Source organism: Cygnus atratus, chromosome 14, assembly GCF_013377495.2.
Source record: "Cygnus atratus isolate AKBS03 ecotype Queensland, Australia chromosome 14, CAtr_DNAZoo_HiC_assembly, whole genome shotgun sequence".
NCBI classification, from domain to species: domain Eukaryota; kingdom Metazoa; phylum Chordata; class Aves; order Anseriformes; family Anatidae; genus Cygnus; species Cygnus atratus.
This window is the reverse complement of record NC_066375.1, coordinates 15,984,577-16,000,301: the sequence shown is the minus strand read 5'-3', so window position 1 is coordinate 16,000,301 and position 15,725 is coordinate 15,984,577. Positions and strand designations below refer to the sequence as shown.

Genomic DNA, 15,725 nt, shown 5'->3' with positions numbered 1-15,725 from the left:
TTAATGACTCAGAATACCCCACCAGTGAAATGAGTATCAAGATATGTTTTTTTCTGCTTCATGCATCAGCAGCAGCCAGAAAAATACATGAATGAAAATTTAAACTGTCATTTTCTTTGATGCATGAGGCAAAAGACCCCTCTGCTTTTCTACAACTTCTGCTGGCAGAGAGCTGTAAGAGAACTTGGGAGCAAGATGCTGGATATTTCACCATTATTAGCAGTAGGATTCCAAAATCTTTCACTTGCAAGTATCTTTTCCAGTCACTCCTAGAGTCTAAGTGACCCTGAATTGTCACCATTCTCTGCTGAGTGTGTCTTAGGTGAGTTTTGTTCTTGTTCTTAACAAATAAATGTCTGTATTAAAATCAACACAGGTTCAGGTTTGAGTAAAACAGAACTACGTGCCCCCCTTCTGCAGTGCTGACAGGCGTCGAGGAAACTACCTGTGAAAATTCCTTGTATCAGAATAGAGAACACAGCTCTACAGCGATCTGTCCAGCATATAGGAGCAGAATTTTGTAATGACTCTTTAATGTAATTTAGCTTGTTCTTCAGCAAAAGCTGACTGCTGGGTTTGATCCAGATATGAACAGGCCAGTTTTTGAGAGCATGTAGTTTTCAGCAAAAGCGTATTTCTTCTACTCACTTTTACTTAATGACTTAGGTTGCTACTTCTGTCCTATTGCCACTGGCATAAGCTAGCTGTAATCTTTCTTCTTTTTTCCTCCTAGAAGTGTGCTCTGTAGACTGTGGCACTCATGGGGTGTGCATTGGCGGAGCATGTCGCTGCGAAGAAGGGTGGACAGGAGTGGCATGTGACCAGCGTGTGTGTCATCCCCGTTGTACAGAGCACGGAACTTGTAAAGATGGGAAATGTGAATGCAGAGAGGGCTGGAATGGGGAGCACTGCACCATTGGTAGGCAAACGACAGGCACCGAAACAGGCACATATTGCTTTCTTTTCATAAATCGTAGAAACATAGTTATTGTTGTGTATTGTAATAGGCTGTTCCTTTAAGGACCCTAATGCTTTCAAATATTAGCTCAGACTCCAAATGTTTGGGGTGAAATGCAGATGAGCTCTTGGAATGATTTAAAATCAATAACAAACTGATTTTGGGGGGAAAAAATCCACAGCAAATGAACGTTAGTAAGTAAAGATGTAACAAGTGGTCCATCACGGTACCATTTGAGCCAAGCTTTTCAAACTTAACTAAACATTCCTTTGTGTGAATGGCATCCTTTTTAATTTCCTGGTCTGATGCATCAGTGCTTTCCTGCTATTATACATCACATCTGAAACACACCACCACCATCTCCACACAGAGCAGGGGTCAAGTTGTGGAGGAATAAGGGCTCCTGGTGTTACAGAAATAGCTCCCTAGCATTTTCCTGTGTTGTGCTGTGACAGTGGGCATGGTGTTTGCATATAGACAATCACAGCATGGGAGGGCCTTGTCAGTAGTGCAGCATGCTGCTGTACCCTTTCCTAATAGCATGCTGCTCAGTACAGCATTGGCATCATGCAGCGTGCCGTGACTAACACGATTGCATCTCAGCTGTGATGTGTCAGCCTGGGAAGTTCAAAAAGGTTATACTTACACAAAGTAATGATGTTCTATCCTCTCAATTACAGCACTTGAAATCTTATTTCGAAGAAGAATTAATTGTTTCTAAATGAAGTCCTTTATTTTGTTGCTACAAGCAGTTAGGTTGTGTATTTGGACTACCTTGCAAAGTTACTAGGAAAAAAAAAAATGTTATTTTCCCTGTACTGTAGTCGAAAATGGGAAAATCTAAATGGTCACATCTCTTCTGAGAAGCATGACCAAAATAATCTGGAGTAAGAGTATCCAACTGCAAGCTGAGACTATGTAAGTTTCAGGCAAATGTATTTTTCCCTGAAAAAAATTTGGAGGACTTACCTTAAAAGAAACCTATGGAGTTCAAATCCAAGATCATCTTGAAGTGGTGAATTTACCAAAGAAAATAAGTAGGTCAATTGAGATTTTCGTGGCAATCAGGGACCCTAATGGGACAGTCCTATTACAAGTGAATTGTTATTTCTTTAATTAAAAGTACGGTGAGATTATTGCATCCCTCAAGCTGTTTTTCTTTTTTCATTCCCCTCTGACTTCTTCCTGAATATACAATCCATTTCAGATGCACACATGAGTTGGAAACTAAAAGACTATGCTTATTGGGAAGAAAAAATAAAATAAGATTCCTATTTTAGGGCATATCCTTTGATGTTGTGGTGCTGCATGCTTCTACCACACTATGCTAATATGGTTTAAATCAAAGCTTTTATGACTGAACACTTTGTCACCAGCAAAGATGCAGAGTGTTTTTTCACAACTGCTTTCTGACTTCCATCATATCAACCTCTCTCTACTAGATTAATCTAGGCATTTTGTTTTAATATTAAGTAATTACCAGATCCTTACAAAATGCCTAGTTTATAAATATTTTTGCATTAAGTTGTCTAATAATTGCTTATTTTAAAAGTTGCTCATTTGTCCTTTTTTTTTGCTTTATAATCTTCTAGAAATATGCCTGTTTAGAGGTGATTAGTGTATTTTAAGTCTTCATTACTGTGCACACAAAAAGATGCCTTACACCAATACCATAAAAGAATTCTGAAAATTACAAGCTCGACTAGTGAACCCTGAAGTGAGAGTTTTAGTTTAATTTTCAAAGCTATGAAATAAATATTTTCCCTATTATAGAAGTATATAAACAATTCTTTTGAGAGAAAGGGCAGTGCTGTTGAAATGATTAAGTAAATAAGTGTAAGCTTTTTTGTTTGTTTGGTGTGTATTAGAAAGATTTCTTTTAAATTTAATATGGTTCTGCCTGCAGCAAAGATTAGGCTACGGTGAAAAAAAAAGGTAGGTTTGCCCTTCTAATTATACATTTAAATTTGTTCAACCATAGTTTTTGTATTGTATATACACAGATATTTTTACGACTGGGCTGTATTAGTAAGAAATTTGGTATGTTCATATCATCAGGCCTGATTGTGAGGCCATTTACAAAAGCACAAAACATGAGGCCAGGAATGGAATTCAGTTCAGAGGAAAATCACAGCTTGATTCCATGGGTTTGTTTTTTCTGGCTTGGTTTTAACACAAAGGCTCATGTTGTATGGGGCTGAAAGGGAGAAAGAGTTTGAGCGATAAGGATCATAAAACTAATTTTTGCCACTACTTGTACAAAAAATGCTAGAAGTTAACATTGGAAAATAGGTCCTTAAACAGTGGATTGGTACTTGGAAAAAAGATGAGGCGCTGAAGGTATTTTCAACAGCAGTGTGGAGAACTAAAATGTACTTAAATTTTACGGAAAATCATTTTAACTTAGTGCATTTCCTTTATGGGTTTAGCTTTCAACTAAAAGGTTGGCAGACTGTTTCATGTCAGAATTACTCACTAAGGAATGTTTACCTTAATAATATTCAAGAATGCAAATTTGATGTATTTGAACCTTGACATAGTCCTGTTCGGAAGGCACCTGGCAAATCCCACAGTCTGTTTGTCCAAAGACAAAGCAAGGCCACACCAGAGTAAAAAAGCATATGAGCAGAGGCTGGATTTCTCCCTTCCCTGGACACAGTTTGAATTCTTGAATACCTGTGTGAGGTCCTCATTAGCCTCACAATACATTTGAGAATTTCTCTACTTCAAGCTGAAAAATGGGATTCTCATAGGAGAATTTATTTACTCTGAGTATCCATTTATTGCTAGAACTAGCCTGAAATCCTTTGAAGTCAGTAGAAAGACTTGCTTTGATTTGAGTGACTTAGGCCAAGCCCACTTAGGACAAATTGATCCATTTTGTGAGGAAAGACAGGTTTCTACACATAGACCACCATTTATTTTATTTTCTTTGTGTTTCCTCAGCAGTTTCTTGTGCTATATTCACATCATAGTGGAAAAGAAATCATTATAGCAACCTGCAGGTATCCAAGTTTGTTCAGGTTATTTTATTCTATTTAATATAAAATTAGTCCTTTATAGACAGCAGAATAAACGCACACTCTTTTTGGCTTTTCCATGTTGTGTACCTAAGCTCACAATCCCCTCTCATGAAATTTAACAAAAATGTGGTTTCTCTCTGTGCTACCTGTATTAGAGGAAAATAACTCTAAAAAGTCACCAGGAATGCCACTATTAGCTCACTATTAACAAGCTGTGCAAAGCAGCTTTTACCTATGTGCATCAATAGATTTATATATAAAAGTCGGTGAACACAAATTCCTCGCTACACAGGTTTTGAAGAATCCATATCCAAAGAATAAAAAAATGAAAGGATTGGTGTCTGGTCTTACTGAAATGCTGTATGTATCAGAGCAGAACTGTGCACCAGACACTACATTTCATTTTGCTACTTCAGGTAGGAAGAAAAATTGCTTACTGGAGTGATGATAAAGAAAATGAATCTTTTCCCAGTGCAAAAATAGACCTGTCAGGATATATTTATTAAGTGATTACTATTCAGTGATTGCAATTATGGAGGAAGTTCTAACTAAATAATAGAGGGTAATCTAGATGAGGAAAAGATTATTGGAAAACTAATAACAAAGCAAAAGAATAAGATACAGCAGTTGCTAAATCTTGAACCAATTTCATGCCAGAATTTTAAGATGGAGGATTTATCTTTTCCTTGAAGCATCTGAGTGTTGTTAAAGCATGCTGTTATGAAACAGGTCTGTTACTTTCACTGAAAATAATATCTGGATGTGTAAAACTATTGTTTTTAATCTATTGTTGGGGGTGTTCTCCATATAAACTGCCAGAATTGTACAATAGGAACAGTGTGATATATAAGGAGATCTTAAGGAACAGACAAAAATATAATTTTAAAAGCATAGTACCATCTGTAATCCATATCCCTGCAGTACAAAGTACAATTGTTATTAAGTCATTGGTAAAAATCTTGTTGTGAGACCAGAGAAATCAGGATTTCATTCTAAATATTTATGAGTAAACTTTAAAAGACTGCAAACATATTTTATATGGTGAGCTCTCTCAACAGAAGTGTATATACGAGATTTTCTTCATGCCAACCTGTCATATTCCCAAACCCTTGCTCTTTTCTGCTCACATCCTACAATAACGTAGGTTAAACACTCCTGCTTTCAGATGGAAAGTGGCGTAAGATTGCAGTAAAGGCTGCTCGATGGTATGGATACTGTGCTGCAGATTAAGATCAGAACAGCTCTTATCTTTTCTGCTCATTTTCTGTTTTTAATGCAAACAAGCTGTAGCCCCTTTGACAACCACAGAAGCTGAACTTCCTAATATCTACCTGCTAGGCAAAACAGAAGCAGTGGTAATGTGAGCATCTCCACAGACTGCTTCCTGGCCTTGCGATTGTTTTTCAGAATCTAACTCCGGAGGCGAGGATCTGCCACTCTCTTTCCCCCACTGAGTCCTTAGCCTTTATACTGAAAATGTCAAATGGTAGGTAGTGTTCCTTAGCAAATAAGGGATTCAGAGATCTGTATTAGTCCTGTACCTTGTCTTCTGGGTTGTCAGGGCCTTGAATAAAGAAGAAGGATTTGAGGGAACTGGAATCCTGTACCCTACATAGTGGGAAGTAACCTAAAATCCTTAGATTTATGAAAATGTGCAGAAAAGGAAAAAGAGGACTTTCTGTCTGGGATGCTTAAGATAAGAGGTTTGAGTTTAAGTTATAGGATGGGAGATTTGGGTTAGGTGGTAGGAAAAAATTTGCAGCAGTAAATGGAAAACTGAAAGAGATTGTCTAAACGAGTGGTGATATCCTCATCGCTGGAGATTTAACAACAGTTTAGACACGTCTGTCAGGAATAGTATAGAATAATTCATCCTGCCATGGGTCAGAAAGCTGACCAGAAAATCATTGAACTATGCAAGCTCTCTTCCAATCTGATTTTAAATGATAGTATAAAGTGGTCCCTTGGAGCTTAAAAGGAAGTATTCATTCTAAATAACTTATTTGATAATGTTCTAAGTTAAAATTTGTACTTTCATCCCTATTAATAATTGGATGCCACTCTTAAAAGTAGAATTTAATCATTTATCCAGCCAAGGAGACTGATCTGTGAGTTACGTATTTGCAGAATTATAGGTTGTGGACCTGATGATCTTTTGAGGTCCATTCCAATCCCGTCTGTTCTATGATTCCATACATAGAGCCACTCTGAAACATCCAAACAAGGAGCAAATATTACACCCAGTAGGTGAATACTTAAAACACCTTCCCTTTGAGGTCTCAGGACTTGCCCAGCTGAATACTAGACAGATAACATCCTACTCTCTGATGTTTTTACGGAGGGGGGAAAAAAAAAAAAGATTACTAAAAACTTTTTTTCCTTGGGTGTTTTGGGATGACCATGCCCTTTACAGCTTTTAAACATGTTTACATTTTTTTGCAGGCACAAGGGAGTGCCACATATAAAGTGTGAAAGGATTTAGATTTAGATTTTTACTTCATCATGAAGTCAATAATCGATAGAAATATTAATAATGGAGCATTGTGTTATCTTTGGCTCCAGCAGGATATTTTTGTCCCATGATAATGCTCTTTATGTCAAAGATTTTTTTCTTCTTCTACTGATTTTTCTTGTTGTAATTACAATGGTAATGATTCAAAGATGAAGCAATTTTCAGGAGAGATGGAAAGTGTGTGGGAGGAGACAGTGGAAAGCCATCGTATCTGACAAAGAGCAATTTAAGAGTTAGATATATTAGACTTCAATGCATTTCTTACTTAAAATTTATCTATACCATTTTATAACTTACCAAGGTATAAAAAAATGCTAAACAAAGACAAAAGAGATTTAGTTTGCACTCTGTAGAGTGAGGGACACGCAATTTTTTTTAACTTCATTTGAAAAATGCATAGCATATTTGGGTCATGACCGCTTTTCATTACTGATGATACAGAAATTTGTTGGTAATATGGATGGTGGCATGACCGGAAATGTTGGAGGCAGTGGCTGTTTCTATATCTGTGAATTCGGGTTTATCACCTGTATAATACAGACATCCTACTGTCTTTACACCTGGAAGCGGGTTTCTTAATAACCAGAAGTCTTTCAGGTACGTGGTGTCAAGCTTTCATTTGGAGTATCATAGGATGGCTTCCTTCCCATGCATCTTCCAGCAGAACAACAGTAGCAGATACTGCATGAATTAAGCTGAGGGATTTTCAATGATTTCTGTCATTCTCTGCACATAATTTGCATTTTAATTTGTCATGCAAGCGTAGAGAAACTCTATGTGAGAGGTAGAAGACCCACTTAGCAAGTGACTTTTTCGTACTTTGACCTGAAAACGGTAATTTTGCCATAGGTGGCGTGGTGGTATTTGATGTTGGTAGTCTGATAAAATTTGTGTATGTACTTTCACACCTCACAGTTATTCCTCCAGAGGAATGATCCTCTTCAGAAGAAGTTTACAGCAGAGAGGCTCATAAGAGGTTAAAAACAGGAAGAGCCAAAGTTGTGATAGATCAAATTTTAGCCTGGAGTAAATATTAGAGAGTGGATTTTGGTGGTTTGACTGTAAGGTGACATAAGGTGATTTCATTTTCTTGTACTAATAAAGATATCTTTTACTATTTCAAACTAGTTTCACAGCTGTAGCTCTAGCTGATGCTCCTGATCTGTAGAGAACCATTTATGATCATAAATGTAATGTAGTCCTACATAGATTTATCAATCAGACTTGTGATACCTAGAGAATCGTGTTCATATATGTCATATCAATTTGCATTATATAGCCAAAATGAATGAGTTAGTCAGTTAGATGGGTGATAATGCAGTCCAACATCGCTGTATTTCAGTAAAGATGCAAGTGCCCTATAAATAATCAAATAGAAACTTCTTCCTGGATAGATGGTGCTACTTGTAATTTCCAACTACGTTTGCTGTTGAGGTGCTTTGCTGATTTTATAAATATCCTCTTTTATCCCACCTCCAAAACTTGTGAATAAAATCTTGTCCCCTGGTTTCATGCTGTGTAAATAACAGCTCTTTTTTTCAGAGGTCATAATATTTATTTTTTTCCCCCTGGTTTGTAACTTTCTAAATTCCTACTCCAATAACTAAATTGTTATTTGCTACTTTTGTGTATCAGGTCCAAATAAGCTTTCTAAGCAATTTTTGTATTACTAAGGTATCGAGAACTACCATCTGTATCCTCTTCCCTTTTCATGGCTGAGCGCAATACAGTATTTCCTTCCAGATATATATTGTATATAGAGATATATATTGTATGTAGAGATTTGCATAAAGCAAGAGTGGTTTGACTTTCAGAGAGTTGAGAAACCAAATTCCTCTTCATTTGCAGAATTTACACAGGACAGCTGGGGATCCTTTTAGAGTAAAAGTTCATCTTATTCACCAGGAAGAATTTTCTTGTTTGCATTCTTTGCTGAGGGCTTCCTATAAATGATTGAAATATGTCACAGTGCAGTGACAGAACATTTGAGTGGCTTTTCTCTTTCCCTTTATATAAGATATATGCAGAATACGACCTTACTAGTAGCCCCCAAAATTTAATGAGTGTGTTTTCAGTAAGGCTTCCTGCATTTTGTCTGGTACTTCAAAGATGCACTCAGCAGATACTGGTGAATAGTTTCCCAAACTAAAATCACATTTCATTTCTCCTTTTGGACGGGCTTCTACATGAGTTACACTGATTTTCTGGACAATTCTTGAACTCTTGAAAGACTACAAAAAGCAGGGGAGGGCAATCAGTCAAGTTGCTGATCTAACTTTTGAAAGGGCAAAGCTGATTCTTCTCTTCATAGAAGTATTCACAGCACCAGGCAATCTTTTCTTGTTCCAGAGATAATGTTTTCTGTGTTATTTTGTACCCTGCAGTGTCAAGCACAGCTTCAGCAAATGAGTGAATAACGTGGTATTGCTGGATACAAAACAACAAAGACACGGGAATGCTTGTGAGAGGTCAGTGAGATAGAGACAGAAAAGTAGTACAAGATCTTGAGAAATATGTATGTATATACGTGTGTATAGTATTGATATTTACTAAGAAATGAATACAAAAGAGAACAATATCTTCCCATCCTTTCGAGGACTGCTGTTAATGTCCCTGTTAAAGATGTATTTTCTTTAATGGAATGCATTTTTACTTGTACATCCTCAAGATATAATTCTTGTACCTTTAACATCAATCTCACATAACCTTTCATACTTGAAGATGCAGATGAGGCCAAATGTGTTTTACCTGCCTGCTGCAACCTCTATGGAATAACAATTCAGACCTAAGGTTTTACCTTTTCAGCTTCTTGTGATTTTGTCTCTGATTCCTACATAGCATCAAATTGACAGTAGGATGCCATAGAAGTTAGTTTTTTGCCTTCCTAAGACATCTGATGCTTTCAAAGTTCTCCACAATATTTTTTGTTTAATATTATATTAAAAATACTAGTGTCAGAAAGGAAAAGGAAAAAGCAATCTCTGTAACATCTCTGAAGTGTCAGTTCAGGATTTTGCTGTGTGATCTGTTTAGGGCTTTGGGGAAAAATGGAACTATTGAAAGCTTTTTCTTTAAACTCACAGTTATCTGTTGTGCAGTAACTACTCACTGAGGATGAAATACACGGTAATGTTGAATATTGATACATCTTTCTTGCAATGCACTCAATGTATTTATTTTTTTTTAAGATCTGAAGGACTGAATATGGGGACATATTCAGGGTGCTAGTTATGAGGTAGACTATATCCTGACCAATTGATGCTCAACTAAGTTTAAGTAACTCAGCACTTTTCTCTTGTTCTTTCTCTCAGTTGCTATTCTGACCTGCTTAAGAAATGCTTCTTAGGATAACCTCACCTTCTGGAAATATTTCCTGCAGGTAGCCTCAGTCTGTTTAATTTTAGTTATATTTTTTCCATACACATAAACAGAAGCAAAGTTTTCTGTCAAATTGAAGTCATCATATAATGTAGTATATCTCATCTGCCCAAAGAAAATACGATTCTTTATGTGACTGAAATCTAAGACAGAAATCCAAACCTAAGCATTTTTGCAGGTGTTCAGGTCTGAGGTAATGGTTGGTGTTCATCTCTGTATGTTGAACGTGCAGATAGCTGGGGTAATGCTAGGGTAATTATTACTTGATTTCTAGTTGCTGTGAAATTGTAAGAGTTTAGATTTCTACAATTTCTAGCCCATATTTCTGTGGTGTTTTCAGTGATACAGTATTGATTGACATACAACTGTCCATCTCACTCTGTCAGTAGTATTCAAAACACATCCATGCTCGGATAGACAGAGACAAAACAATGATGGTGTCTAATTAGCCCTTACTCTAGCTGCAGTTCACTGTCATATTACTGAAATCCAAGGAAAAGTGAAACACAAGAAATTAAAGTTACTGTATTCATCCTTATTCTCTCTTCAGTCAATAACAGGATTAGAGAAGAAAGGATTCATTGTCCAGCTGTCTCCTTGAAGATTTTCAAATCCAAGAGCTGAGCCTTAGCAATGGGTGCTACACTCTTGATTTCAATAATTCAGTCCAAACAAATACTTTTCTTAAACAATTAAGCATTTCTCATGGAAAAGTAGTTAACTTTTGCTTTCACAAACTCTTCAACATAACGTGGAGTGTAATGTTATCCCTTAAAAAAGTTTATTCAGTGAGACATACCACACCATAAAAAAAAAAAAAAAAAAAGTGCTTTAATTTCTACCTTATGGTAGTCTGCCAGTTCTGTGGCCTATGACCATGTTTAACATCTGGGATTTGGTGACTTTTCCTGTGCTGTCTCAGTGGATATTAGAAGGCACTCAGCAAGTCCCGGGTGTTAAAGTGTAAAACAGTTTCTGCATTTTCCCAAACTCCGTTTGCGTGATGGCACCTAAGTCCTACCACACTATTTGCATTTTACCTGTTACAGGTTTTGTACAGGTTGTGTATCTGTTACAGGCTGTGTATCTGTTATACACACTTTAAAAGGCTGTGGTTTCCTGAGTTCTGTAAATAAGGAGCCATAATTTGGAAAAGCTGCCAATCAGTGTCATGCTCTACTGCTTTTTCCTAATCCCATTGTATTTTTAGTTTCTATTCAGTTTTTAGCAGTCCAGTGCAGAATAGGTGGATCGACTCAGCATCAATAGGCTGTGACAAGCTTTCAAAATGTTGTAAAGATACCATGCAAAATAGCTGCAAGGAAAGGTTTAAATATTTCTTCCGAAATGTTTTTGGGTGACTAGTGTAGACTGAGCTACATGAGCTGACAGTTTATCTTTCATAATATTCAAAATCATATACATTTTTATTTATTTTTTTACCATAACCCATGAGAAGTAAAGGTGGATATCTTCTGTATTCATTCCAGCTAATTATAAAATTACAGATCAGATTTTTTTAGGGAGATGTTGAAAGAATGAAATTATTCACGAGTGTGACAAGTAAGATTCACAATGCATCTAGCCAATATGTTTTAATTTGCCTTTAAACAGTCAGTCTTTCAGAGGATAGAACAACTGAGCTAAAGATGCACAGTGCTTCAAGGTGCAGTCCCTGTTCTGTAGACAGCTGGTATATCATAAGAGATTTATTAACTAAAAAATAAATACAGTGTTGTAATCATGATTAAATAACATTCTTTCTAATTAAAAACTAAACCATTTTATAGCAAAAAAATATTACTGGGTTTCTATTTTAGATCAGAAACAATGCTGAGGACAATTATCCAAAAGGCCAAATTAATGAGAGAGATAAATTTAGGGATAACATGTTTCACTACAACTTGATGACTTATAGGTCATAAAAGTAAGTCCCACTTCAAATACTGTGATTTTCCAATTGTTAAGAATCAAAAGTGATTGCTGAGCTGTTTGTGGAATGAGGCCCTCAAGAACAGCACTGAAGTTATTTTTGTAAGTTTGTGTTTGTGCATGCTGAAAACCTAAATGTCACAGGAAGATGCTGATTCTCCTAAAGCCAAAAAGACACTAGTATAGATGAGAGAACTGACTTTTTGTTTTAACCGCTGGGAATAACAGAAAGGAGAACTCTATTCCTAATGCAGCATGTTGACATCAAATTTTCAGCACGTTTTAAATATAAACTAATCTAACTTCTGCTACTTTCCATTTAATAAAGTAAAGCAAAATATGTATATGCTGAGTTACAGATCTCTTCTCACTGAAATTAACAGAATTAGCATTATATCCTATAGTTTTACAATGGAAGATTCCCTAGAATTAAGCAGTTATAGAAAAAGCAATTGGGTGTCTATAATCTGTAATCTGATATAATCTAATCTGATAACAGTACAGGAAAAATAATGGTAATGTGCCTTTTCTTGTTTCAGAAAAAATAGAAAAGATGCTTGAGACTTAAGACAGAATATCACTGCATAGGAGTTAGAAATATGAAATGGAAGTAGGCATTGCTCACTATGCAACATTGTTAATGGATAGTTGAATTCGGGGACGGGGAGGGAATATGGGGGCACATGTTTTTAGTTCCAATGTGTCTTTTTTTTGGCTTATTTGAAAGCTACGGATAAAATTGCATTTTTTTTGCTGCTTGTCTTTGATCATTTTTAATTGATTCTTTATCATATAGCCAATCCATATGCATCTTAATTGAGTCCTGTGCATGTTTGAACTTTTTTTTCCAAAATAAGTCAGAAATATGGATTTAGAATGAGAAAGCCTTCCATATTTAGTGAATAGATGATCAGAGTCAAGGTCATTTTTTGGAGGTTGAGATGGCAACGTTTGCGTAAAGCAAATGCTATGTGAGCGCTGTACCATAGAAAATACGAAGTTCATTTAACCAGGTGTGCGTTCATTGTTTCTGCATTGTACTTCTACAGAGATGGTTAAGAGCCAGAAGCCTGAAGGATGTATATATGTGCTGTTGTACTATTGCGTATGTAGCTAGAAGGGCAAAGGGGAAATGAGAACCCCAGCAAAATCTATACTGATGACTAACCATTAGACTGGAGTTGCAGCTCTCCTTAATTCAAATCTAGAGGGGCCTGTAGAGATTATCTGTTCTATGATTTTTCATTGGAATCCTTTGATAAAGAATTTTATAATAGTTTTTTTTGTTTACAGGCTGAAGAAAAAAGTAAATCAAAATTCGTCAGGCCCATGCTTAATTTCAAACAGTGGTTCATATCCTTTATCCAAAGATTTAACTACATATGAAATACCAAATTTTGTGGATGCACTTAAGTGACTCCTGAAACTGTAAATACCTTTATACTGCAAGAAACTGTTGAAATGAAGTGAAGGCAGTCTTTATTAAAATCTGATTATTTCCCTATTTCTTTTAATCTTTTCATCTTCTGTACATAGAGTGTTTGATAAGTAGAGTTTGTCTTTCATCATCAGTATTTATATTTCTAGTTACCATGACATTCCTAAAATCCTTATTACGTTAGTACATGGAAAGTTTTAGGCATGAGATCCTTTGTTAAGGGAAATACTTATTCAGGAAAATTAGGGTAATTTAAAATATTTGCCTTCTGCTTGAGACTGCATCTATTTATTCAACTTTTATAGTCACAGTTTCCCCTACTATAATAATTTTTTTGTCAACACTTCTGAGATAAAACACTGTATGTTTGAAGTATTCTAGCAAGGTGTTTATAATGTATCTGATTTCTTAAACCAAATGTTCCCACTGAGATTCAATGGGAGCCTTCCTAAAAAAATGTGTGTAGAATACACACCTAGGTTTTAATTATTTATTTTCTATATTTTAGTGCTTCGGATAAAGATGTTTTAAAATGTGAGGAAAGATGTCATTCCAGTGTGAACAAATAACAGTGAACCAAAAAGTGTGATGTTTGCTCTTTTTGGACTTGCTCCTATTTTTGTAGTCCTACAACTAAAAATTACAAGGTTATTACAGACAATGTTTCATAGGGCTACTGGTTCCTTACCTGAATTAAGTAACTTCATTCCAGGTTAGGAAAAAAAGAGAAATTAAAAAGTTTATTTGTTCAGAACGAAAAGCAGGTATGCACACTGCAAAATGCACTTAAATATCTTCAGCTTACTGATTTGGACAGTGGTGAGAAAGGCAGTCCGATGTTATTAAACTGTAGGACAGTGTTTCTCTCTAGTCAGGGAAACCCAGATTAAGAAGGATTTTTGGGAAAGGTTCCTGACCACTTACAGAAGTTATTACAGTAAATTGGATAGGCACTGTGCCTGATTAAACACATTCCCATACATGTATTTGCTTTGAAGCCTAAAGCTGTTCCAAAGTTCACTTTGCTTGATTAGGACATGTGGAGGTCTCCTGAAGTCACCAGAGTCAAACTGCATCCATCCTCAGGTGTGAGAGGATCCTTCCGCTAATGCTTTGATGCTGCAAGGTGTTCTTTTGTTAGAAAGCCACGAATTAGATAGTTGAGTATTATGTTATAGAAGTCCTCTGCCGTTTGAGTGAGGACAGTGCTTCTCACTTTCTGCTCTAAACTGTTGAAATCTTTCTGTGCAGTGTGAAAAAGCTGTCGTGTACTGCTTGGTTACACAGCTCTGAACACATCGTTGTGTACAGCCTGACTTTTAGGTGTTTCTGATGTTCTGCAAGCCTCAGAACGGGTAACATTTCAACCATTTGTAAGTAGTGAGAAAAGATGTACTATACCCAATCGGAATTACTGGAAACAGGCAGACAACAGTAACAAAAGTTCTAATTTTATTTGTACTTTGAGGGTAAATAGTGCTAGTCTTCTGAACAAACTTACATTCTGGTAATTTTCCCTTCAACTTTTCTAAGATAATTAATAACCTCAATAGAAAACAGAAAAGTAGAATTTCCTTGACATCTATTTGATATATGCTGAGGTGCTATTCACATGAGCTGTTAGGACACATGGTATTTTCAGTGTTGCAAAGAAAGAGCAAATTGCACAAAACTGTAGCAAATTGTCCTTTAGATTTCACAAGTAGAGATCCAAGATTTTGTTTGTTTGTTTGTTTGTCTTGTTATTGGAAATTCTTTCTGCCTGATCTTTGTTTTTAATACTGTTATGTCTGCTTTTCCCTGTTTTTCTTTGTTTTGTTGTTAACTGAAGCAAATAGCATGACAATACGTAGTTTTGCACCTTTTAACCCAACACGAACCGGTGACTAAAGGGGATTCATCCAATGTATCGATCATATACTTCTAGTGCAGCTAATGTGGGGTGATTTCTGGATTTCTTGGCTGCATCTCCAGCTCACTTAGTTACTGTGTTTCACTTCCCCAGAGAATAGTCCTAGCAAACAGTCCCATTACAACTAACAGCATCCTGCCTATCGCAGCGTGCTTTAAGAACTGTGTCAAATACAGATGCAGACAACGAAGTTAAAAGCTTTGTTGGTGCTACTGATGGCTTTGACAGAGAAATGGAAACGAAATACTCTTTCTGTAAGCAGAGGCTTAAGTATTTGTTTAGAGGGTTGAGGTTATTTCTAGCGAGGCTAGGGGAAGAACAGAGCTATTAGTTACCTGACAGCAAATATTGTTTATATAAAGCGAGCATTGCATTAAGAGTCCTTCCACTTTAACATTTCTTCCAAGTACAGGTTAAATACTCCAGGCTTTCTGGGAGGTGAAATGGTGAAGACTTCCCTACTAGATCAAAATCAGTTTTTAAGACGTATTTAAATATCAAGGCAACTGGCTGTGTGCTTAGGGTTAGGAATTTTTTTTCTTCACTACTTAGGCAGATAAAGAAGTAACAGA

The 15,725-nt window shown here is 36.2% G+C and overlaps 1 protein-coding gene across 1 annotated transcript in view; it reads left to right on the top strand.

The window, feature by feature from the left end:
- Positions 1-15,725, top strand: part of TENM2 (teneurin transmembrane protein 2) — a 511,804-nt gene that overhangs the window by 431,517 nt on the left and 64,562 nt on the right. Inside the window, 1 exon segment of the mRNA XM_050713566.1 lies at positions 734-946. Coding sequence (XP_050569523.1) covers positions 734-946 — 213 coding nt within the window.